The sequence below is a fragment of the Tachysurus fulvidraco genome, chromosome 5 (assembly GCF_022655615.1).
Source record: "Tachysurus fulvidraco isolate hzauxx_2018 chromosome 5, HZAU_PFXX_2.0, whole genome shotgun sequence".
Lineage (NCBI taxonomy): Eukaryota > Metazoa > Chordata > Actinopteri > Siluriformes > Bagridae > Tachysurus > Tachysurus fulvidraco.
In genome coordinates, this window is record NC_062522.1 from 11,251,794 (window position 1) to 11,271,293 (window position 19,500).

Below are 19,500 nucleotides of genomic sequence, written 5' to 3' on the forward strand. Positions count from 1 at the left end.
CCAACTTTGGAGTTTTGGGTCAGAGCACAGGGTCAGGCATGACAGTGTCCCTGGAGCAGTGAGGGTTAAGGCCCTTGCTCAAAATGCCCAACAGTGGCAGCTTGGCAGTACTGGGACCTGAACCCTGATCCTCCAATCAGCAACCCAAACCCGAACCACCAGAGCCAACACTGTTTATTTATTAACAAACAGCTCATCGTTTCATTTTGTAATCCTTTAAAGTAACATTTAATATTGTGGATTGCTCAGGAGACAAGTTAGTTCCTGTTATCAATTCCATGATCATAGCTATAAACACCACACCAGCATCTTGTTCCTTTATTTTGAAGTGAGAGGAGAAAAAAAATTGCAGATTATCATGTTAACATGAAACCGGAAAGCTCAAGTCCTGAAGCCTTTCCAATGGAGAAAAAAAACAAAAACCCTTACTGCTGTTAGGAGAGCTGAGACTGGAGACTCCAGCCTTAAACAACCATCTGACACAAAAGCAGTTTCCAGGATTTTGCTATTTTGTGATTGCAGAAATGAACACAAAACTCCACAATATTTGGAGAAGCTGCCAATTTCTCTAATTTACCGCAAATTCGACATCACAATGCACGTTCGGTCAAAACCTTCTTCAGTTTTTGTCTAACACGAAAACAGCTATCAGACTTCACGAGTAGGATACAAAAATAAGAATATAAAAGAATTTTCAAAAAATAAAAAAAATCACACAAACCTCTGAAAAGGAGGAACTGAGAGTCTCAAGAATTAATCAGCACATTTTCATGTCTACGATTAAACGTGAATGAGTTGCTATAGAAGCGGTAGTATTAATATAAACCTGTGATTTGAAGAAATGCTGTTACAGTAAATAATGGGTTAGAAAACTACTGCAACTTCACCCATTTGTCTCAGGCCCAGACATAACTTAAAAGGCATTAACATTTCTTCCATCTTCAAGTATAAGTGACTCGCACAGCAGATTTGAAAGTGTCTGCCGTCAGCTCTGGGGAACGACACACACCGAGAATGCGTCTCTAAAAACGACAAATGTGCAGTCACCCTAAGTTTAGATGGTCATAGAGGGATTAAAAGCGCAGCAGAAAATACAATATGGCCCATTTTTAACTTGAAGATGAACCGCAAATAACCGCTAACACGCCACCTCGCTCTGCATGCCGGCTAACACAGATCAGTATGGAACGAACGTCCACAAGTGTCGATCTTAAAATTCCACTCCCGGGGTAAAAGAAGACACGAGATTACAACTTTAGGAGGAATGGCATTTACGTTTTCCCCCACCGGAGAGGCTGCTGCGGCGGCGTTTCAGGAGCGAGCGAGAGGTTGAGTGAGAGAGTGAGCGAGAGAGCCCCCGGGCAGCTGAGCATGTCAGAGCCAACGTCCCCTCCTTCCATTATGTTCAGCATCTTATGGAAATAGGTCTACTATAAGTAGCTCGTAGAACCCGTCTCCAGATGCAATTAGATACTGTCTGCCAGCGTGTGGACCAGATTAACTAACCCTCATACGAGCTCTCATCCGTGGAAGATAAGACTTAGTGAAGGAAAACGTAATGGTGTATAGGGACCTTGAACAAAGGCCCAAACAGCAGATTTTTTTTTTTTAAACCAGATGTAGTTTTTCTAAACATCTCGCACAGATAAGGTTTGTGCCTATCTGAATAAATGGTCATATGCATACTGTACATTTTCCCCTTTCCATCCGTACAGTTAAATTCTATCTTTATTGTTAGTTAGTTAGTTGCTATAATTTACTGCCATGTCAGCTACTGAGGCTATCTTCATGGCAAGAACAGTTAATAAGAACTAAAATAACCTAAAATCACAGAGAAATAAATATAGACAAATATAGACAACTTAAATGAATTTTTGTACATTTTTCCATTAATATATGACAGAAACTCTAAAACTTTTTCTGATGAAACCTTATAAAATAGCTCTTTAAATGAATTGCCCTAATAAAATAACCGTCTGTGGTCATTATGCGCAGGACAGTCCAACAAAATGTGTTTGACAGTAAGGGGAATGCTGCAGTACGAGCACTGGATGGGGTCTTCTCCTTTCAGCAAGTAATCATGTGTCAGCCTTGTATGCCCGATTCTACATCTGGTTAAGGTCACCTGATCGAATCTTGATTTCATAGGTATTAGAGATCTGTTAGTAATTTCAGGGTGTATTTCAAACAATTTGTTATTCGACCATGTATTCCATTCATCTGGCCACTTATTTAGTACATAGCCATTGATAGTCAATTCTATCTTTATTGTTGTAATTCGATTCTTAACCTATTTTTAATGACAAGGACCATCCTACCATTGTACTGTGTAATATGTCCAATAAAATCTGAATTTAAACTTTCTTTTAACTGAATGTTCTGCATCCTGGCTATGATTGTGGCAGTGAAAGTGTATCCTGCAGTTAACTCATGATGTTAGTCTGATAATAATCCCACCCTCCATCCACAGATTTGACCCAAATCTAAATATGTAAGCGTGCTTTCTTACAGAAGCTAATTCGTTATTGACTTTACCTTGCTACGAGTCTTCAGTATAACGGCTTATTCAAAGGATTGCCAGCTTTGTTTGCCTGGATGGGACGGTCCTTGGTTTACTCGATTCCCATTAACGTGTAAACGTGAATCCATGTTTGGATGGAAACGTATAACCTATCAGTCAGGATATGAATATTATTGGGTTGCAAAAAACGCAGCTACTGTGAAATACCTGAGCATGATTTTCACCTTAAAGATTCAGTATTGCACAATAAACCCCCTTAGGCAGAAGAGAAAAAATGTGCACGTGATGTCCATCAGAAACACTTCAAACTTTATCTCGTTCCTCTGAAACCCAGGTGCAAAGATTCCTGAGTCAGAAGGCATGATGAGCATACCATTCTTGACATGACTGGCATAACCTGCGAGCGACTGAGCGTGCCCGGCTACAGCAAATAGACCCTGAGCTGCGAGCTGTGAGCGTGGCAAACCTGCAGTAAGGCTGAGCTCCAGGCATTCACAGAGCCGGGTCAGTGACCAGCGTGTCAGTGGAGAGATCAGAGCTGTCAGTACACACAGAGGCTCTGAGGGTCATGCTGGCATCGTTTCACAGGCTGAATTAAGCCATGCTAACCTTGGCATACCAAAATCTGACTACGCACAAAACAAACTGAGGATGAATTCCCTCTTTATTTACCTTCTTTCCTGAACCTAGTGACTCTGCCACAAACGTGCTACTTTTTTTGCGTCACCGAGCAAAGAATGTAAAAGAGATGTTACAACATGAACAAGTCCACCACTCAACACTAAGATCCAGTCTCCAGTCCAGACCTTTAATAAATAAAACTTGGCCAATTTACTATGGTTTGAGAGGAATAAAACATGCAGGTCAACATCAACTTTTAATAATGATCCCCTCCAGCATTTCACTGGGGTTTTTTCCACAGAATTTTGATGTTGATTTTTATTTATTGAAAGATATTTCTTTTTTAAATTGTGCTGCAATGTGGGTTTTTGTGTTTTTTGGAGGGAAACCGTTTGAATTTGGTCAAATTTGAAGAACAGGATTCCTCCTTTAAACTCCTAACAGTGAAGACACACATGTAATTCCTGTCTGTACTCGTGTTTGACGAGTGAGTAAATCGAGGTCACAGGATCCGTGGTAATTTAAAAATACCACAAGCTCCTTCGAATATCAATGTTTACTTTTATTTTTTTCATTTTGCATTAATTTCTGTGGTGGGGAAATGCCGAAATTCATGAGGGACTGTGTAACTTACTCCTTACTTGCGGTCATAAACACTGATGTCCGTCCGTGCCGCAGTACAGCCCGTTAGTTTTCTATTGAATGAGGTCACGATGTTATCTCTCTACAGCACAGTCGGCATTAAAGGGTTTCTCTTTAGCAACAGAACTCCTTTACAGCCTGCTGTCAGAGTGTACAGCTACAATATATCCTCAAAATGACGGAAGATAAGCTACACAAAGATGTAGGGAGCGGGGCATCAAACACACACAGATTTGCACGTACACACAAAACAATGACATGGTGCCTGAACAAAAAGAGCTCCCAACGCACACACACTCACAAACACACACACACACACCAACACAAAACAAAAACAAACAAACATGCAAAACAAAAAACAAACACTCCAACACACACACACACACAGAACAAACAACACAAAAACAAAAAAAACAAACACACAAAACAAAAAACAAAACACTCCAACACACAAACAAACAAACAAACAAACAAAACAAACAAACATGCTCGCACACACTTAAAATGAAACGGCTAAGAGAAGCAAAAATTTGCAGGTGTTCATGTGAATAATTAAAAGCATCACCTATTTGATGAGCTTCATTGCTCTTGGCGAGGGTCAGGCTTGCTTAACAGAGCTGATTAAAAAAATAAAGCAATACTGCAGTAGTCTGTAGAGAGCGAAGGGAGGGGGACGTGTAGGAACTGCCTAGTTTGGCCAGCTTGGTCTCAGGCCCCTGGCAGTGTCAGGGCCCCGGGCGTTAGTGTAGGCTTGCTGTATGCACTGTGCTCATTCCTCATGTACAAAAGCTTTACCACAGAAACCCTGCACAGGAGATGTAAAAGCTAACTGAGGACAATAACAGAGATGATGTCTCTCATGTTTTACTGTTTAAACCAATGTAAACTTCCTTCATATCTCGTGGCATCGTGACAATGCCAGAGAATATGCTTTTAGCATTAATGTCTGCATTTCAGTGGCAGAGTTTCAGTGACAGGATGTGACACAATTTGTTCTGTAGCACGACGCAGAAGAATAAGACATTCCCTGATATAAATAGCACAGGCAGGAACAGAGAAGCCTAACAAACAGCGTTATTCCAATGTCAATACTGAGAGCTGTGTAATGTCTGTCTTAGTTTTTGCTGCCATGTCTGCGAACAAATATACAATAAAAACAAATGCCAAGTATGATGTATTACACAAGAGTCTTGCAAAGTATGACAAGTACCTCCAGGATTGGGCAGAGGTTTTTTTTTATTGTTATAACCAAAGATTGCTTGATTTTGCTGTGGCTTTGTTCAAATTTTCTGATGCAACTTGCATTATTATTACTGCAGTATTTTGCAGGAAATCTACTTGAATTGGTGAAATCTAACCAGAAACAAACAAGCATCAGGATCAAAATGTATATCATAATAAAATGAAAGTATTTTATATTATTACAGATTCAGAATTAATAAAGCAGAAACACTCCCATCATGAGACAGCTACCAAGCAGAGAGGGTGATGGCTTATGTGCTTCTCCCAGACACATGAAGTCATCTGTTCACACTGCAGGTAACACACTGAGGAACGCACCATCCACCCAGCTCTGCATACATGAGCTCACAGTCACCCATGACTCGAGTCACTGTGACTGACAGGTGGAAGAAAGAGAAAGAGAGAGAGAGTGAGAGAGAAAGAAAGAGAGAGAGAGAGATCTCCCTGTCTGAGAGAACAGTGCTCTCTTGGACTCATGGCCACGAGGGGCTGGAATAGTAAATGTGAGCTTTTGTGATAAGAATGCCAGAAAATATTTACTTCAACATCAACAAGTTCTGATTTTTCCTTTGCCTGAAAAATATCTAGAACTACCAATATCAGCTCCTTTATCTGCTATATGTTAAAGGACCTCTAGTGCCTGTTTGACCAAACCATGTATTATCCATGACCTGTGTGTGTGTGTGTGTGAGAGAGAGAGAGAGAGGCTGAGAAGTGAGGGCCAGGTCACTGGAGCGTAGCCCTGTTTCACAGAGTAACTCCACATCTTTCCCAACAGACTGCAGTGAATTCACAGACCAATTGCAGTTTACACAACAAGTTGTCACCTTACCAGCAAAACCCCAAACCCCATGTTCTTTGGCGTGTAACCACTGCTATGGTACATTTACGACAAAGAAACAGTTAGAGACAACGTGCTAACACAGACCTGGTCTATAAAGCAAAAAGGTTCAACAGACTTTTTTTTTCTCTGGTTAAGAAATAAACCTTACCAATAAATTTATAATATTCTAATTACTAACAACATGATCTAACCAAGCATCTACGTGGCATGTTACGTGACCTAATCATGTCCCGGTACTGATTTATTCCACTTTATCCATGTTTACATTGCTGACTGGATTAAACTCATAGTTTTACTGAAAAAAATGACTTCACTTCCTCAGGTCATGTTCACCAGACCCGTAGTTACACCAGACTTCTCTCCTAAACACACACCTCACACCACGTCCCAGTAACTGATGGGAATCAGCAGATTTCTGACACAATTACCAACAGATCAGATTTTTCTTATCTCCTACATTCCAGGATTTAATCAGAAAAATGAAAGGGATTAAGAGCACAAAAACCCTTGTGGGTCTAAAGAATAAGGAGAATTAAATCCAAGAGCAAAATCAAATGTTTTGAAAAGTTAAAAACTACCCAATATATTTGACTATATGTATTGATTTATTATTTGAAATTGAAATCAAAAACTTTCAGTACTTAATTGTACTACGTTTGTTCTTTAGGAGTTTCTCTAGTCTGTAGCTAGCCTGATATCCCACAGAATCGGGATGGACTAGATTTGAAAAAAATAATAGTGAAGATTATAATAAATTGTGTCACGATACACTTTTCTTTTAGATAGAATACACTTTTAAAAAATGTTTTCTATTTTAAAAAGAATTATGAGCTCTAGAAGCAGGTTCGATAACGTCTTTTTTTTTTTTACACTTTTAAAGATTTTTATGCGTCCTTCCTCCTTTTTTGCCATGTGATTTTAAATGCAACATTTTTATTTTGATGCCAGTTTGTTTGGAAGTCTAGATAGCATGAAAACTGTTGTCATATCATAAAAACGTCTAAGTATCGTGATCTTTTCTTTGTCAGATCGTCATTACAGATTGTAAAGGATGCATATATTCTTTAAAATAACAATGTCTTTATGTAAGCAGTAAAACATTTGCAGGCATCAGTTCCATCAGTTTGTACTTATGGGTAATGTCACGGAATGTCCATAAGACTATTTGGTTCATTTATGACATTTGGCTGACAACCTTATCAAGAGCAACGTCTATTTTTCATATATATTTCTATTTTAGCCTGAAGTCTGTCTCGGGGAGGAAACTGAAGAACCCGGAAACACGAGCTTTCACATAGTGAAGGAACCTGTGATTGTTCCACTGCGGTCTCATTCCATTAATGTCTCCTTAAAGAAAACTTCACCATATGCGAACCTTGATGATGTACTGTAGGAAAGACTAAAGAGCAGGTCTCTAACAGTTCAACAGTGAATAATTCTCACCCATGCCGCTGAAACTCCACCTCAGGATCTACACCAGGTATCTGTACAGTATAGTCTATGAAATGACTGACAGGAGGAACATCCAGACACAAACAAGCACTCTGGCATTCTACAAAGGACGTCAAAGGATTTTCTAAGGTCACAGATTAATACATTTCATCATGTTTTTCTTCTTGGTTATGAAAAAAAAATGACCATAAAATCTATTTCTATTGGGCCTTTTCTTTGATTAAGCGTTGTGTCTGTTGTACAAGTCCCTGAAAAAGGGGTTGTTGCTAGAGAAATGATAATGTTTTAAGAAACACATTGCAGCTGGAACTATTGTCAGAACGACTATAAAGGAAAATAAATTAAATCAACAGCTTCTAACCAATCAGAATCAAGAATGAAGATGCCTGAGAATTCACCATTCATCTAATAAAAGCTCTGTAAACCTGAGACTACAGCAGTCCGGGATCATACAGAACAAATCTAACACATCGACAGAAAGAGAGAGAGAGAGAGAGAGAGAGAAAGAAAGAGAAAGAATTTAATATCATCCAAGCACTGTGTTCATGTTCATACTCATGTTCAAAGCCAGCTGTCCAGTTTAAGATAAATAGATAATTAAACTCTGCTGCTTTACACAGGTTCTCAATGAGGCTTCCACATTTTTTTTTTCAGACCAAGATGAATCACGTTGCGAGCTGATAAGCTGAAAATGAAGAGGGGGCGAAGCACGTAGCACGTCGGCCTGAAAACACAGCGTCAGCTCGAACTGGAACAGCGTGATGAATGATGTCGTCGGCCATGACAGGGGAGCAAAAAGCAAGTCAAGTAAAAATATGCACTTTATCTTAAAACCAAAGTGCATACGGCTTAAGAAAACAGTTTGACTCAATCATTGCGTGAGATCACTAGCTTAATGGCATTTCAGCTCTACCTGAGCAGCTGTCTGTTCTGTGTAATTAAACACCATTCAAACACTGGGATGAAGTTAGCTACAGTTTTTTTTTTTTTAAATACTATGAGACAAAAATGATTAGTGTGAGTGTGAATTACTACTAGCATGTTGGAAATGGAGAGTCACTTTTTGGCTTAAATAAATTAGCAGAATTTTTATCTTCCTCTCAGAGAATAAATTTCAGATTTTGAGTGAGAAAAACTTTTGTTAAAAGTTTATAGTAACTAAAATGCACTAAATGAAGAGATGGCTGGTTATAAGAAAACCGGCCTTCAATCTTTACATTCTACTATTAACACATGGATACAAGGTTAAGTAATCTAAACATTACTTGTAAATGCTGGCACAAAATTTCCATGTACAATGTGTGTTCCGAGTTCTATAAAAAACTGGCCTGTATGCCGTATACGCTGCTTGACAATACAACAATCATAGACACATCAGATATATCTCCGATACAAATCACGTATAAATATAGCGAGTGTGCTTATGTGAGTAAAGCCAGCTGAAAGTCTGGTTTCTGCACTGGTGAAAACGCAGGCCTCACAAAGCCCATGCACGCTGCCTTCTCAGTGGCCCAGCGCAGCATTCCTCACATATTTGCACATGGAACTCTGGGAGCTCGGCTTCAATTCTCTCTTTCATTTGCACTCTGTTTACATTATGTGGGCATATTTTTTCAAAAAGTAAAAAAAAAAAAAAAAAAAAAAAAGGACTCAGACCAGTCCCCTGTATGACAATGACGCCCAATCATGAGAAAATATGTCGATTTTTTTTTTACCCTCGACGCTTTGTTGCTTGTTTTTAGATTAACATTCTTTACGGGACATTGCAAACATTATGATACAAAAACGATAGTGTATAGAAGTGGTTTGGCAAAATCAAACTTGAATAACTGAGTATGGGATACATTTTTCTTATCAATCACAAAGTAAATCAATGCTTACTAAGAATCACCACAATGCTAATGGCACTATACGTATATTCAAGGTTGAATTGTTGAATGTGTGTATTAAAAATTAGTTTTTTAAAGCACACTTACGTATACACTATACTAACTGTAAATTGTTATATTTAGAGAGCAACATACAGCAACATTCCATTTTGCCTTACAGTTTATTACACAGTATATAAAGTATAAGCATCTACTGATGAATAAGTGCTTATCTGTAATCTCTAAATAAAAAAAAAAAGTGATGTCTTCCTCTTGTCTATAAATCAGCTAAAGGACTTTGTTTTCAATCCGTTTTTTTGTTATGAATAAGTTTTCTTTCATTTTCTAAGCACCGTGTTAGGAAATAGACCTTCTTAGATGGTGTTATAAACCAAATTTCCCTACTTTTATTACTCATGACATACATCACGATGTTTGGTAATTTAAAAAAAACAAAAAAAAACAAAGATATATTAATATCAAGATGACGGTTAGATGTCATTATGAGGTTTAATGAGTGGGGTTTTCCATTAGTCTTCAATCTGAAAGTGAATGTATAAGAGATGAACTGGCCTGGAGATGATACTGATGCAATAATGTTGGATCAGATTTTTTTTTTTTCCTTTCAGATTTCATGTTAAAACCAGAATAATTTCCTGGTTAAATAATTGCAATTTTTATTCCCCTGTCAGATAGCACAGTTATAGAAAGATCACACTATCTAATGTCAGGATAAGGACGGGTTCAGGTTCGAGTATGGGTCCTCTCCAGGTTCCTCCTAATGATGTCTCAAGGAGATTTACCTTTCCACCATCACCTGGCTTTATACATTGTAAATGTATACCCTGAATATATATACATATGTATTACTGTAAAGTTGCTTTGTGACCATGTCTATGGTTAAAATATCTATACAAACAAATCTGAAGTGAACTGAATCTCTTACTATGTCGGTGTTGACACTCGGCACAACACAGATGATGTACTGAACACAGGACAGAAAGACTGTCAGCATCCTTTAATCAGTCCATCCTCAGAGGCAGTGTCACATCTCTCTGTTCTCATTCAACATAAACTGGACTACATAATAAAAACCAGTGGATCTTATTAAACGCGGTGTGTTTCAGTGCACAAACAAACATCTTTACTGAACCGTTTCAAATCATCAAGCACTAATAATAAACACGCTGCACTTCACGGCACTTGTGTGTATTTAATAAAGTTAGTGTGAAACCTGTTAGCACATTTGCTAACTCTTTAGCTCCTTGTTCATCATTTAACCCAACGTCAGCTCTAATGGATGCAAAGCACTGCGTGAATACGGAGAAAATCCGCCTATTACCGGTCTCTCGGGTCGATCCATGAAGTTTGTCGGGTGTTGTGGTCGATGTAAAACACTCGGCCATCGTAATCCCGGGCTTCTTCCCAGCCGGCGGGCAGCGGCAGCTCCGAGCTCTCTCTCCGCTTGGAGCCGCTGAGCCACGGCATAGCGCCGCCGGGACGGGACGGTACAGGACCGGGGGGAATCGCCTGCACCTCTCCCCCTTCTCCTTTACTCCAAAAAAAAACAGCACAATTTAACAGCTTTCCTAATGCATTACAAACGACTTACTCCCGTCGACTCTTGGAAACAACGCGACTTGGAAAACAAACGAGGTTACACTCGAAACAGACCGTCCGGCATCCGCCTTTCAAAAAGTTTCGCGGCGCTCTCATGACTCTCGGCGTCGGTCCACCATGTTTGCCCTCTTCTTCCATATTTCATTCCACAGACTCCATATTGGGAAGGACGTATTTGCATAAACCCCGCCCCCAACAGTCAACATGCGTTGAAAGTACATTATATATTTACATAAGTACCGCCTACAAGTGTAGGTATGCATACATGTATGTATGTATATTATTTTCAACTAATCTGCATATGAAATATACTAACCAATATTTTTTAAAATCGTGTCGAGTCATATTTGCATAAACACCGCCCACAAACACAATTAAATCAATATAAAAAATGAGATTGTACGATTCTGGGCTTACTGTAATGGAAGTTTCCTCTCCGTAATTAGGAAAATATTTTGTTGTTATGTTTACCCAGACTCTAATAGGCAGGTCGGTTTCAACTATTTTTTTGCTAATGCTTCAAAATGATCTTAATTCTCTGTGTGGTCACAGCGCCATCTTGTGTATTTTCTTGGATGATGTCAATAAAAGTGCAAGAAAGTACAGAAATATGACTTTAAATAAATTATGGTTTGACAGGAAGAACGCAAAGTGGAAAAATGCAAGAACTGTTGTTCAGCTATTGTTCATGATGCTGTCATGATGCACACAATGTTGTGTACTTTAGCTATACACTTTCCTGCACATTTATGCAGTTAGCCAATCAGGTGGCACCAACACAACATAACATCATGTAGGTCAAGTGCTTCTGTTGTTCACATTAAATATCAGAAGGAGAACAGGTCTGATCTGTGTGACTTTGATGGTGACATGATGGTTGGTACCAAATAGGCTGGCTTGAGTATTTCAAAAACTGTTGATATCCTGGAGTTTTCACACACAACAGATTACACAGAATGCTGCAACAAACTAAAAGCCTCCTGGAGCAGAATGTCTGCAGGCTGAAACACCATGTTAATGAGATCCGAAAACCAGACTGGATGGATTATTAGATAACTGCAGAAATGATTCTTATTTACTTACCATAACAAATTGCATATTTATATTCATGCCCAAAATTGTTGGCACCCTTGTATTTCTCACAGAAAAGTATTGCATTTACATATTGCAATAAAAAAAAACAGAGGAAAATGCAAATGTGACATAATTTCACACAAAACTGTAAAAATGGGCCGGACAAAATTATCGGCACCCTTTCAAAATTGTGAATAAATAAGTTTGTATCAAGCATGTTATGCTCCTTTGAACTACCCTGGGGCAAGTAACAGGTGTGGGCAATATAAAAATCACACCTGAAAGCAGATAAAATGGAGAGAAGTTGACTCAGTTTTTGCATTGTGTGTCTGTGTGTGCCACACTAAGCATTGAGAACAAAAAGAGGAGAAGAGAACTGTCTGAGGAATTGAGAACCAAAAGTGTGGAAAAATATCAACAATCTCAAGGTTACAACTCCATCTCCAGAAATCTAGATGTTCCTTTGTCCACAGTGCGCAACATGTTAGCTAATCTCCCTGGACGTGGACAGAAGATAAAAATTGCTGAAAGGTTGCAATACAGGATAGTACAGATGGTGGATAAGCAGTCCCAAATGCTATGACAAAAGACCCAGGAGGACCCCACTGCTGACCCAGAGACATAAAAAGCAAGACTTCAGTTTGCCAAAATGTACGTGAGTAAGCCAAAATCCTTCTGGGAAAACATCTTGTGGTCAGATGAGACCAAGATAGAACTTTTTGGTAAAGCACATTGTTCTACTGTTTACCGAAAACGGAATGAAAAGAACACAGTACCTACAGTCAAATATGGCGGAGGTTCAAAGATGTTTTGGTGTTGTTTTGGTGCCTCTGGTATTGAGTGCCTTGACTGTGTGCAAGGCATCATGAAATCTGAGAATTAGCAAAGGATTTTGGGTCGCAATGTAGGGCCAAGTGACAGAAAGCTGGGTTTGCGTCCGAGACGATGGGTCTTCCAGCAGGACAATGACCCCAAACATACTTCAAAAAGCACTCAGAAATGGATGGCAACAAATTACTAGAGAGTTCTGAAGTGGCCAGCAATGAGTCCAGATCTAAATCCCATTGAAAACCTGTGGAGAGATCTTAAAATTGCTGTTGGGAAAAGGTGCCCTTCCAATATGAGGGACCTGGAGCAGTTTGCAAAGGAAGAGTGGTTCAAAATTCTGCGTGAGAGGGGTAATAAGCCTATTGTTGTTTATAGTAAGCGATTAATTCCAGTTATCTTTTTCCAACGTGTGTGCAACCAAATATTATGTTAAGAGTGCCAATAATTTTGTCCGGCGTATTTTTGGAGTTTTGTGTGAAATTGTCAAATTTGCTTTTTCCTTTTTTCAATGCTCACAAAGGAAATAAACATGTGTATAACAAAACGTGTAATTGCAATACTTTTCTGTGAGAAATACTTTATTTTTTAGAAAAAAATCAGGGTTGCCAACAATTTTGGCCATGATTGTATATTTTTATTTATTTGATTTTTTTCCAAGTAGAGTACAGTAAAGTTTGAAGAGGCAGATAAATGTGAAAATAATAGATAATGACAATATAATAATAAATATTAATAATAACAGAAAAATCAAAATTAACTAAAAATATAAAACATACTTTTAAGCATCCAGCACCATTTAAAATCTTATTTTTAATATTTAATTTCCATTTGGTAGGTATATTAGCATAAATACTAACTACTACTTTTTTATTTGAGTTTGTTACATTTTGCAGACATCCTTATCCAGAGCAACGTTATCTCTTTTCTTTTTTTTATTTGTACAACTGATGGTTAAGGGCCTTGCTCAGGGGCCCAACAGCGGTAGATTGGTGGACCTGGTATTGAACTTACAACCTTCCGTTTGGTAGCCCAACACCTTAACCACTAGGCTACCACAAGCCATGTTGACAAGATGACCATGCTGTATTTCTGTAAGGTGAAAAAATATCCTCGAATAAAGTCATTAATGTTTATGAATTGGATTTTGAATTTTATGTCTGATATATGTGTCCTTTAGAAGTAAAAATGTTAATTTCATGTAATGATAATTGTACATTTATGCTATAATTTTAATGGTTCAGTTGACATTGACCTGTTATGGAAAATGTATTTACCCCCTTCTAAAAGGGAAATATAATATTATATTATTTTCTGTTTTTTACACAAAAGGCCAGTGCAGATGCCCGTTGTCATTAGAAGCAAACTGGAGACATGATTCATAGCTGATTGGGGGATTAGATGAACTGATTAAAGACGTGAAATCAGGTGTGGCTTCTACTTGGTTGGAATGAAAGTCTGCAGATCTTTCTAGATAAGACTGAATACCCCTGTAATAAGAGATATGTTAAACAGGATATAATTTGATAAACAGGATGTTGCATCAGCAAAAGCCTTATCAGCATGTACAAAAATCCCCCTATTCTGTTTACCATGTGCTCAAAATGTCTGAAAACCTCTACTCATCTGTTACAAAGATTATAGCTACAAAATCCTAATTTCAACATTAATTTACTGTAAAGGTTTTCTTTTTAAATCATGAGATCATAGATGTCATTTTTGGGTAAAAATATGCAGCAGACACCTGAGTACAGCATCAATATGTGCTGGTTATGTGCATTTATATGGAGTTTGACCTTCTTCTATTCTGTTGGGAAAGCTTTCCATTCGGTTATGCAAAATGGCTCCATAGATCTACAAATCAAGTGAAAAAAAAAACACTAGTCAGTGTTGCTTGACACAAAACATTGATAAAGTTGGGAGATAATGCTTGACTTTTTTCACTTTATTCCATTTAGTCATTTTATGGCAAAGTTTTTTTTTAATGGAGCTCATTTTTTGTGCAGGTACGTTGTCATGCTGAAATAACAATAAAATGTCCCATTACAGAGACTAAAGAGTATATTACTATAATGTAATGCTGTTTATAAAAAAAAGACATGATCTGCATGTTCATGTACAGTAGCTTTATAAATAAAGCAATAAACTGCTCCAAACTCCAAATTATCTCAGTCCCACACAGGGAAAATATGTGTGTCAGGGTTTTGTAGTAGAGTTCAGATTTTTCAGAGTTCAGAAGTGCAAAAAAATATACAGACATCAAAAACAAGAAAACAATGAAGAGCAGAGAGAAACCAAGACATGCAGATTACAAACCAGACTATGGTACAGTACTCACCTCAGCACACAAAGTTAAGAAAAGCTGTACAATAAGATGCATTATATTAATTATATAGTATACTGCTGTTAATTATGGTGATATGAGTGAACACATTAAGGGTGATTGAGACATGTTACATGCTGGGGCTCTTTGGAAATGTAGTTCAGCAACCCTTGTGGCTATCATGACAGTGTGAATCTCCACTTAGCACAAGCTCAGGACTGCAGCAGGGATGCTGGAGCTGTAAGAAGGCAACCATGTTACATATTTATTCAATGTATACAATTACAATTTAACTCACATGTCACAAAGAAGCTTTACAGAAATCCGTGTGTGTGTGTGTGTGTGTGTGTGTGTGTGTGTGTGTGTGTGTGTGTGTGTGTGTGTGTGTGTGTGTGTGTGTGTGTGTATATACTAAACCTACTAGAATTTTATGACTCGGCAAAGTTTATATATACATGCTGCAAAAACGGTCTAAATTGAAATTTTATTAAGAACTTCATTATGTCAGATACAAAAGACAGAAAGCATATGAAAATTTAATGCAAAACAACAACAAAAAGCAGTAAAGTATGATGATTCCAAATGATTTCATATTTTTCAGGCAAATTAATATCTATATGATATTTTTACTATAATTAACTATATATAATTTAGCAGAACCTTTTGCTTACAACACAGCTGAGACTCAGATGAAAGACTCTGATGAACGCATGGGTTTATTCTCACTAAAGTTATTTCTCAGTTACTTTCAAGAATTAAGAATAGTTATTCCTAATATTTCTAAATAAATGTAAACTTTTTTTCAAGAAGCAATTTGAACTTTTTTCAAAACCATTAGAATAAAGTTACAATGTATAAATAGCTGTATGTCTCATCAGGGTTCTGTAACGTTTAATAACCAGCCCAGGTCATGCGTAAACTAAGCGCACATGCGCAAACACACGCACACACACACACACACACACACACACACACACACACACACACACACACACACACACACACACACACACACACACACCCCACAGTGGAACTATAAACACGACATATTTGTTAGTTTATCTTTTGCATCAAATCGTGACTATTTTTATTTTGAGTTGTGACATGCTGGTGCAGGGACAAACGTTCCCAGGGTGTCCAGTTCTCAGCTTAAATTACTGTCTGTGTTGGATTCTTCCTGTTCTCACCACCTCCCAACGTCCCAAATAAAAGCCAGTAGCTGAACTGGCTAGTCTTAATTGTCCGTGTGTGTGTGTGTGTGTGTGTGTGTGTGTGTGTGTGTGTGTGTGTGTGTGTGTGTGTGTGTGTGTGAGTGGGTGGGTGTGTTTGCAGTTTTTGCTGACTATAAATTGTTAGACATTTTCCAAAGCAAATATGCCATTAATATATACATTTTTGAAAAATTTGCAAACACAGACCGGCAACTCGAGTGTTTATAGACCATTAAAAGTATTAAAATTTTATAACGATTCTATATATGCAATCAAAATGAATAGTTTTATAGTCATTAATTGTCTGAGTTTTTAATGCAATAAACGCTTGTAAGAAACAGTTCATGAGCCTTCCCACAATTTTAAATTTGCACTATGATCACTAGCTGCATGTGTCATATGTGTCATTTAATTACATGAAGTGTTTTTTTACTTTACTTATTTATTGAACATAATGAAACTCACACCAGGATTCCCAATGCACTCTTTATTCAGCAGATCATGATCCTAACTGGGACATGTAAAGACGGTCTCTCTCTCTCTCTCTCTCTCTCTCTCTCTCTCTCTCTCTCTCTCTCTCTCTCTCTCTCTCTCTCTCTCTCTCTCTCTCTCTCTCTCTCTCTCTCTCTGTGAATGTGTTTGTGTGTGAGGTTGGGTGATAGAGGGCAGGTCTGAAAATCTATATTCCCTTTCTTTCCCACTCTCTGTCCCTCTCACCTTTTTTCCTCCTTCCTCTCCTCCTTTATCTCCTCCTCCATATCTTCCTCCTCCTCTTCCACCTCCTCCTGCTTGTGTTTAACCTCTCAAGTTGAGATGATGTGTGCATTTTCGAGGGGAAAGTGACGGACTGTGAAATAGTCGGAGTGATCAGGACTAATTGACTTAAAGACACTCTTCTTTACTATCTCTCTCTCTCTGTGTGTGTGTCTCTGTCTCTCTCCTCAAATAAGATTTTCAGCAGTTCCACTGGAGAGCCATGTCGTATCTGTGTTCCAGCATTTTGGAGGTTATGGGTTTGCTCTCAGGAGTGGGTGCATGGTTCTGCTTGCTCGCTACTACACTCATGCCCAGCTGGCTGGCCTTCTCCAATGAGATAACGACGGCAAGCGAGAACCGTGTTGTGGGCCTGTGGAAGTCCTGTGTGGTGCATGAGTTGGCAGGCACTGAGTGTCATCCCTTAAATAGACGCCCATATCTGTCGTACAACCTCAGAATGGCTCGCATCTACATGTGCATTTCAGACGTCCTAGGACTCCTAAGCATTCTGATCGCTGTCCCAGGTCTGAGACTGGTGAAACGTTGCGTAGGATCGCAGGGAAGGAGGGTGAGGTGCAGCCTGAAGATTACAGCAGGTGTGCTATGTCTGATATCTGCTGTATTTGGACTCTATCCTGTGTCCAGCCTCGCCCATGCAACCATTCTGGACTTCAACGATGTTGCAATTCCTGATGCAGTGACTCGCTGGGAAATAGGCAATGCGCTGTACGTCGGCTGGGTTGCAGGTTTTTTGCTTGTCGTCTCTGCACTGTTGTTCTTCGCCTCATGTTGCAGTTTGAAAGAGAAGGAGATGCTCTTAAAGATACTTTCAAGAAAAAAGAATTAAGAATAATAATTTCTAATATTTCCAAATTAATGTTACAAAGTTTTGGGGAAAAAACAACATTAGAATAAATGTTTAAATATGTATACTGTGTGTAAATGGATTAAAGTCTGATTCTTTAACACAAAACAGAAATAGAATTATTTGTTTATCTTGTGTGTGTTTGTGTGTGTGTGTGTGAGTGTGTTCACCCAGTGTTCAGAAATGGAATGATTAACTACGATAAAGGAATATATACTAAAAGTCTTTGCTTTAAATAAAGCTGAGTATAAATAGTTAAAATGTCACTTCTAATTGTAATTGTAACCATAACCCAAGACCTACCAATGCAATGTAGCATTATTAAATAAAATGAAAAACACAGGCAAAGCTTTCCACATTTTCATTGAAGATACTCAAGTGTATACAGACTGCTAAAAGTTTTAAAATGGTCAAAATTATTTTACAAAAAGTACTCACAATGGTTTTAAATGCTATAAACATTTGTGTTAATGTTTACAGTTAACAGTTAATGAGCCTTTTGTCAGGGATATCCAGGACATTTCCCTGCCACACCACCAGAGGGCAACCCTACACATTTTGAGTAACTCTTCTTTGGTTTTCTGTCTCATCTCCTACCTCCAGATGTGCATCAGTTCTTTAGTAATTAGTTTCTCAGTCAGTTAATGTTGTAAAACTCTTGTTCGTGACCATTTAGTTAGTCTACATTCTGTTTGATGCCTTTGTGTTTGCTGCTACGGTTGTGCTCAAAATTATTCATACCCCATGGACAAATCAATACTTTTAAAATCTTTTAATTTATAAAAACTGCTTTGGCAAAATTTCCACTGAATTCAATATAAATCAGTTGCTAGGCATAAACCCACATATGTGTTAGCTAAACTTCATTTGTATACCAATGGACATGGCCAGAGATTCTCTTTTGAACCTGTTCAAAATTAATCATACCCTATTCCATATTCTTATGTGAAAGTCACTGTCACATTGGCCAAGAAGAAAGAATTCAGTCATAATCTTCATATGCGTGTTGTCAATGACCATAGTGGAGGCAAACATTTCAAAAGAACTGGATGTCTCTGTATGAACCGAACAGAGAATCATCAACAAGTTAAACACTGTCAAAAACCTGGATGGGTGTGGCAGGAAGCGCAAATTATCCTTTAGAGTCAATAGAAAGATCTGCTGCGATGCAAACAACAACTCAGTTATCACCACCAAAGCTCTAATAGACAAACTTATGGTATTTAATTCTGAACATTGTGATTTTTAAAAATAATTGAAATGTCATAATTCTTGAAATATCACATGTTGTTTGTCACATATTAAATATATGAAAGTATTCTAAAACTCATCACAGAAGACTCAAAAACACTATTAAAAACACTATTAAAGTACCAAGGATATGAATAATTTTGAGCACAACTGTACCTGTTTGTTTTTTGAAAACAGAAAGCTAAAGTATATTTGGGTGCAGCAGAATTCTGGTAGTGCTGGACATAACAGGAGAAGCAGTTCCGGGTTCTGTGGGGGACACCGCTCTGCCTCCTGGTTCCACAGGGGGCTTCACTTCCTGGTCCTGTGGAGGACGCTGTTCTACCCCCTGCCTCACCGACATAGATGTTCTTCCCCCTTGCTCGACTGAGGACGTTATTCTGCC

General features: G+C 38.2%; 2 protein-coding genes across 6 annotated transcripts in view; one reads left to right on the forward strand and one right to left on the reverse strand.

The window, feature by feature from the left end:
* Window positions 1-10,963, reverse strand: part of wwc3 (WWC family member 3) — a 60,255-nt gene extending 49,292 nt beyond the window's left edge. For 3 of the 5 annotated variants that reach the window (XM_047813702.1, XM_047813701.1, XM_047813699.1), the window contains exon 1: window positions 10,533-10,960. In XM_047813702.1, the coding sequence (XP_047669658.1) occupies window positions 10,533-10,678 (146 nt within the window). In that variant the 5' untranslated portion in view covers window positions 10,679-10,960. Of the gene's footprint in view, window positions 1-10,532 lie in introns of all 5 variants that reach the window. The other 2 variants (XM_047813700.1, XM_047813698.1) reach the window with 2 other exon arrangements.
* Window positions 10,964-16,802: 5,839 nt separating this feature from the next.
* On the forward strand, window positions 16,803-18,864 carry LOC113642701 (putative claudin-24). The gene has a single exon (XM_027146306.2). It carries the CDS (start codon window positions 17,220-17,222, stop codon window positions 17,844-17,846), a length of 627 nt encoding a protein of 208 aa, XP_027002107.2. The 5' UTR covers window positions 16,803-17,219; the 3' UTR covers window positions 17,847-18,864.
* Window positions 18,865-19,500: the final 636 nt, after the last annotated feature.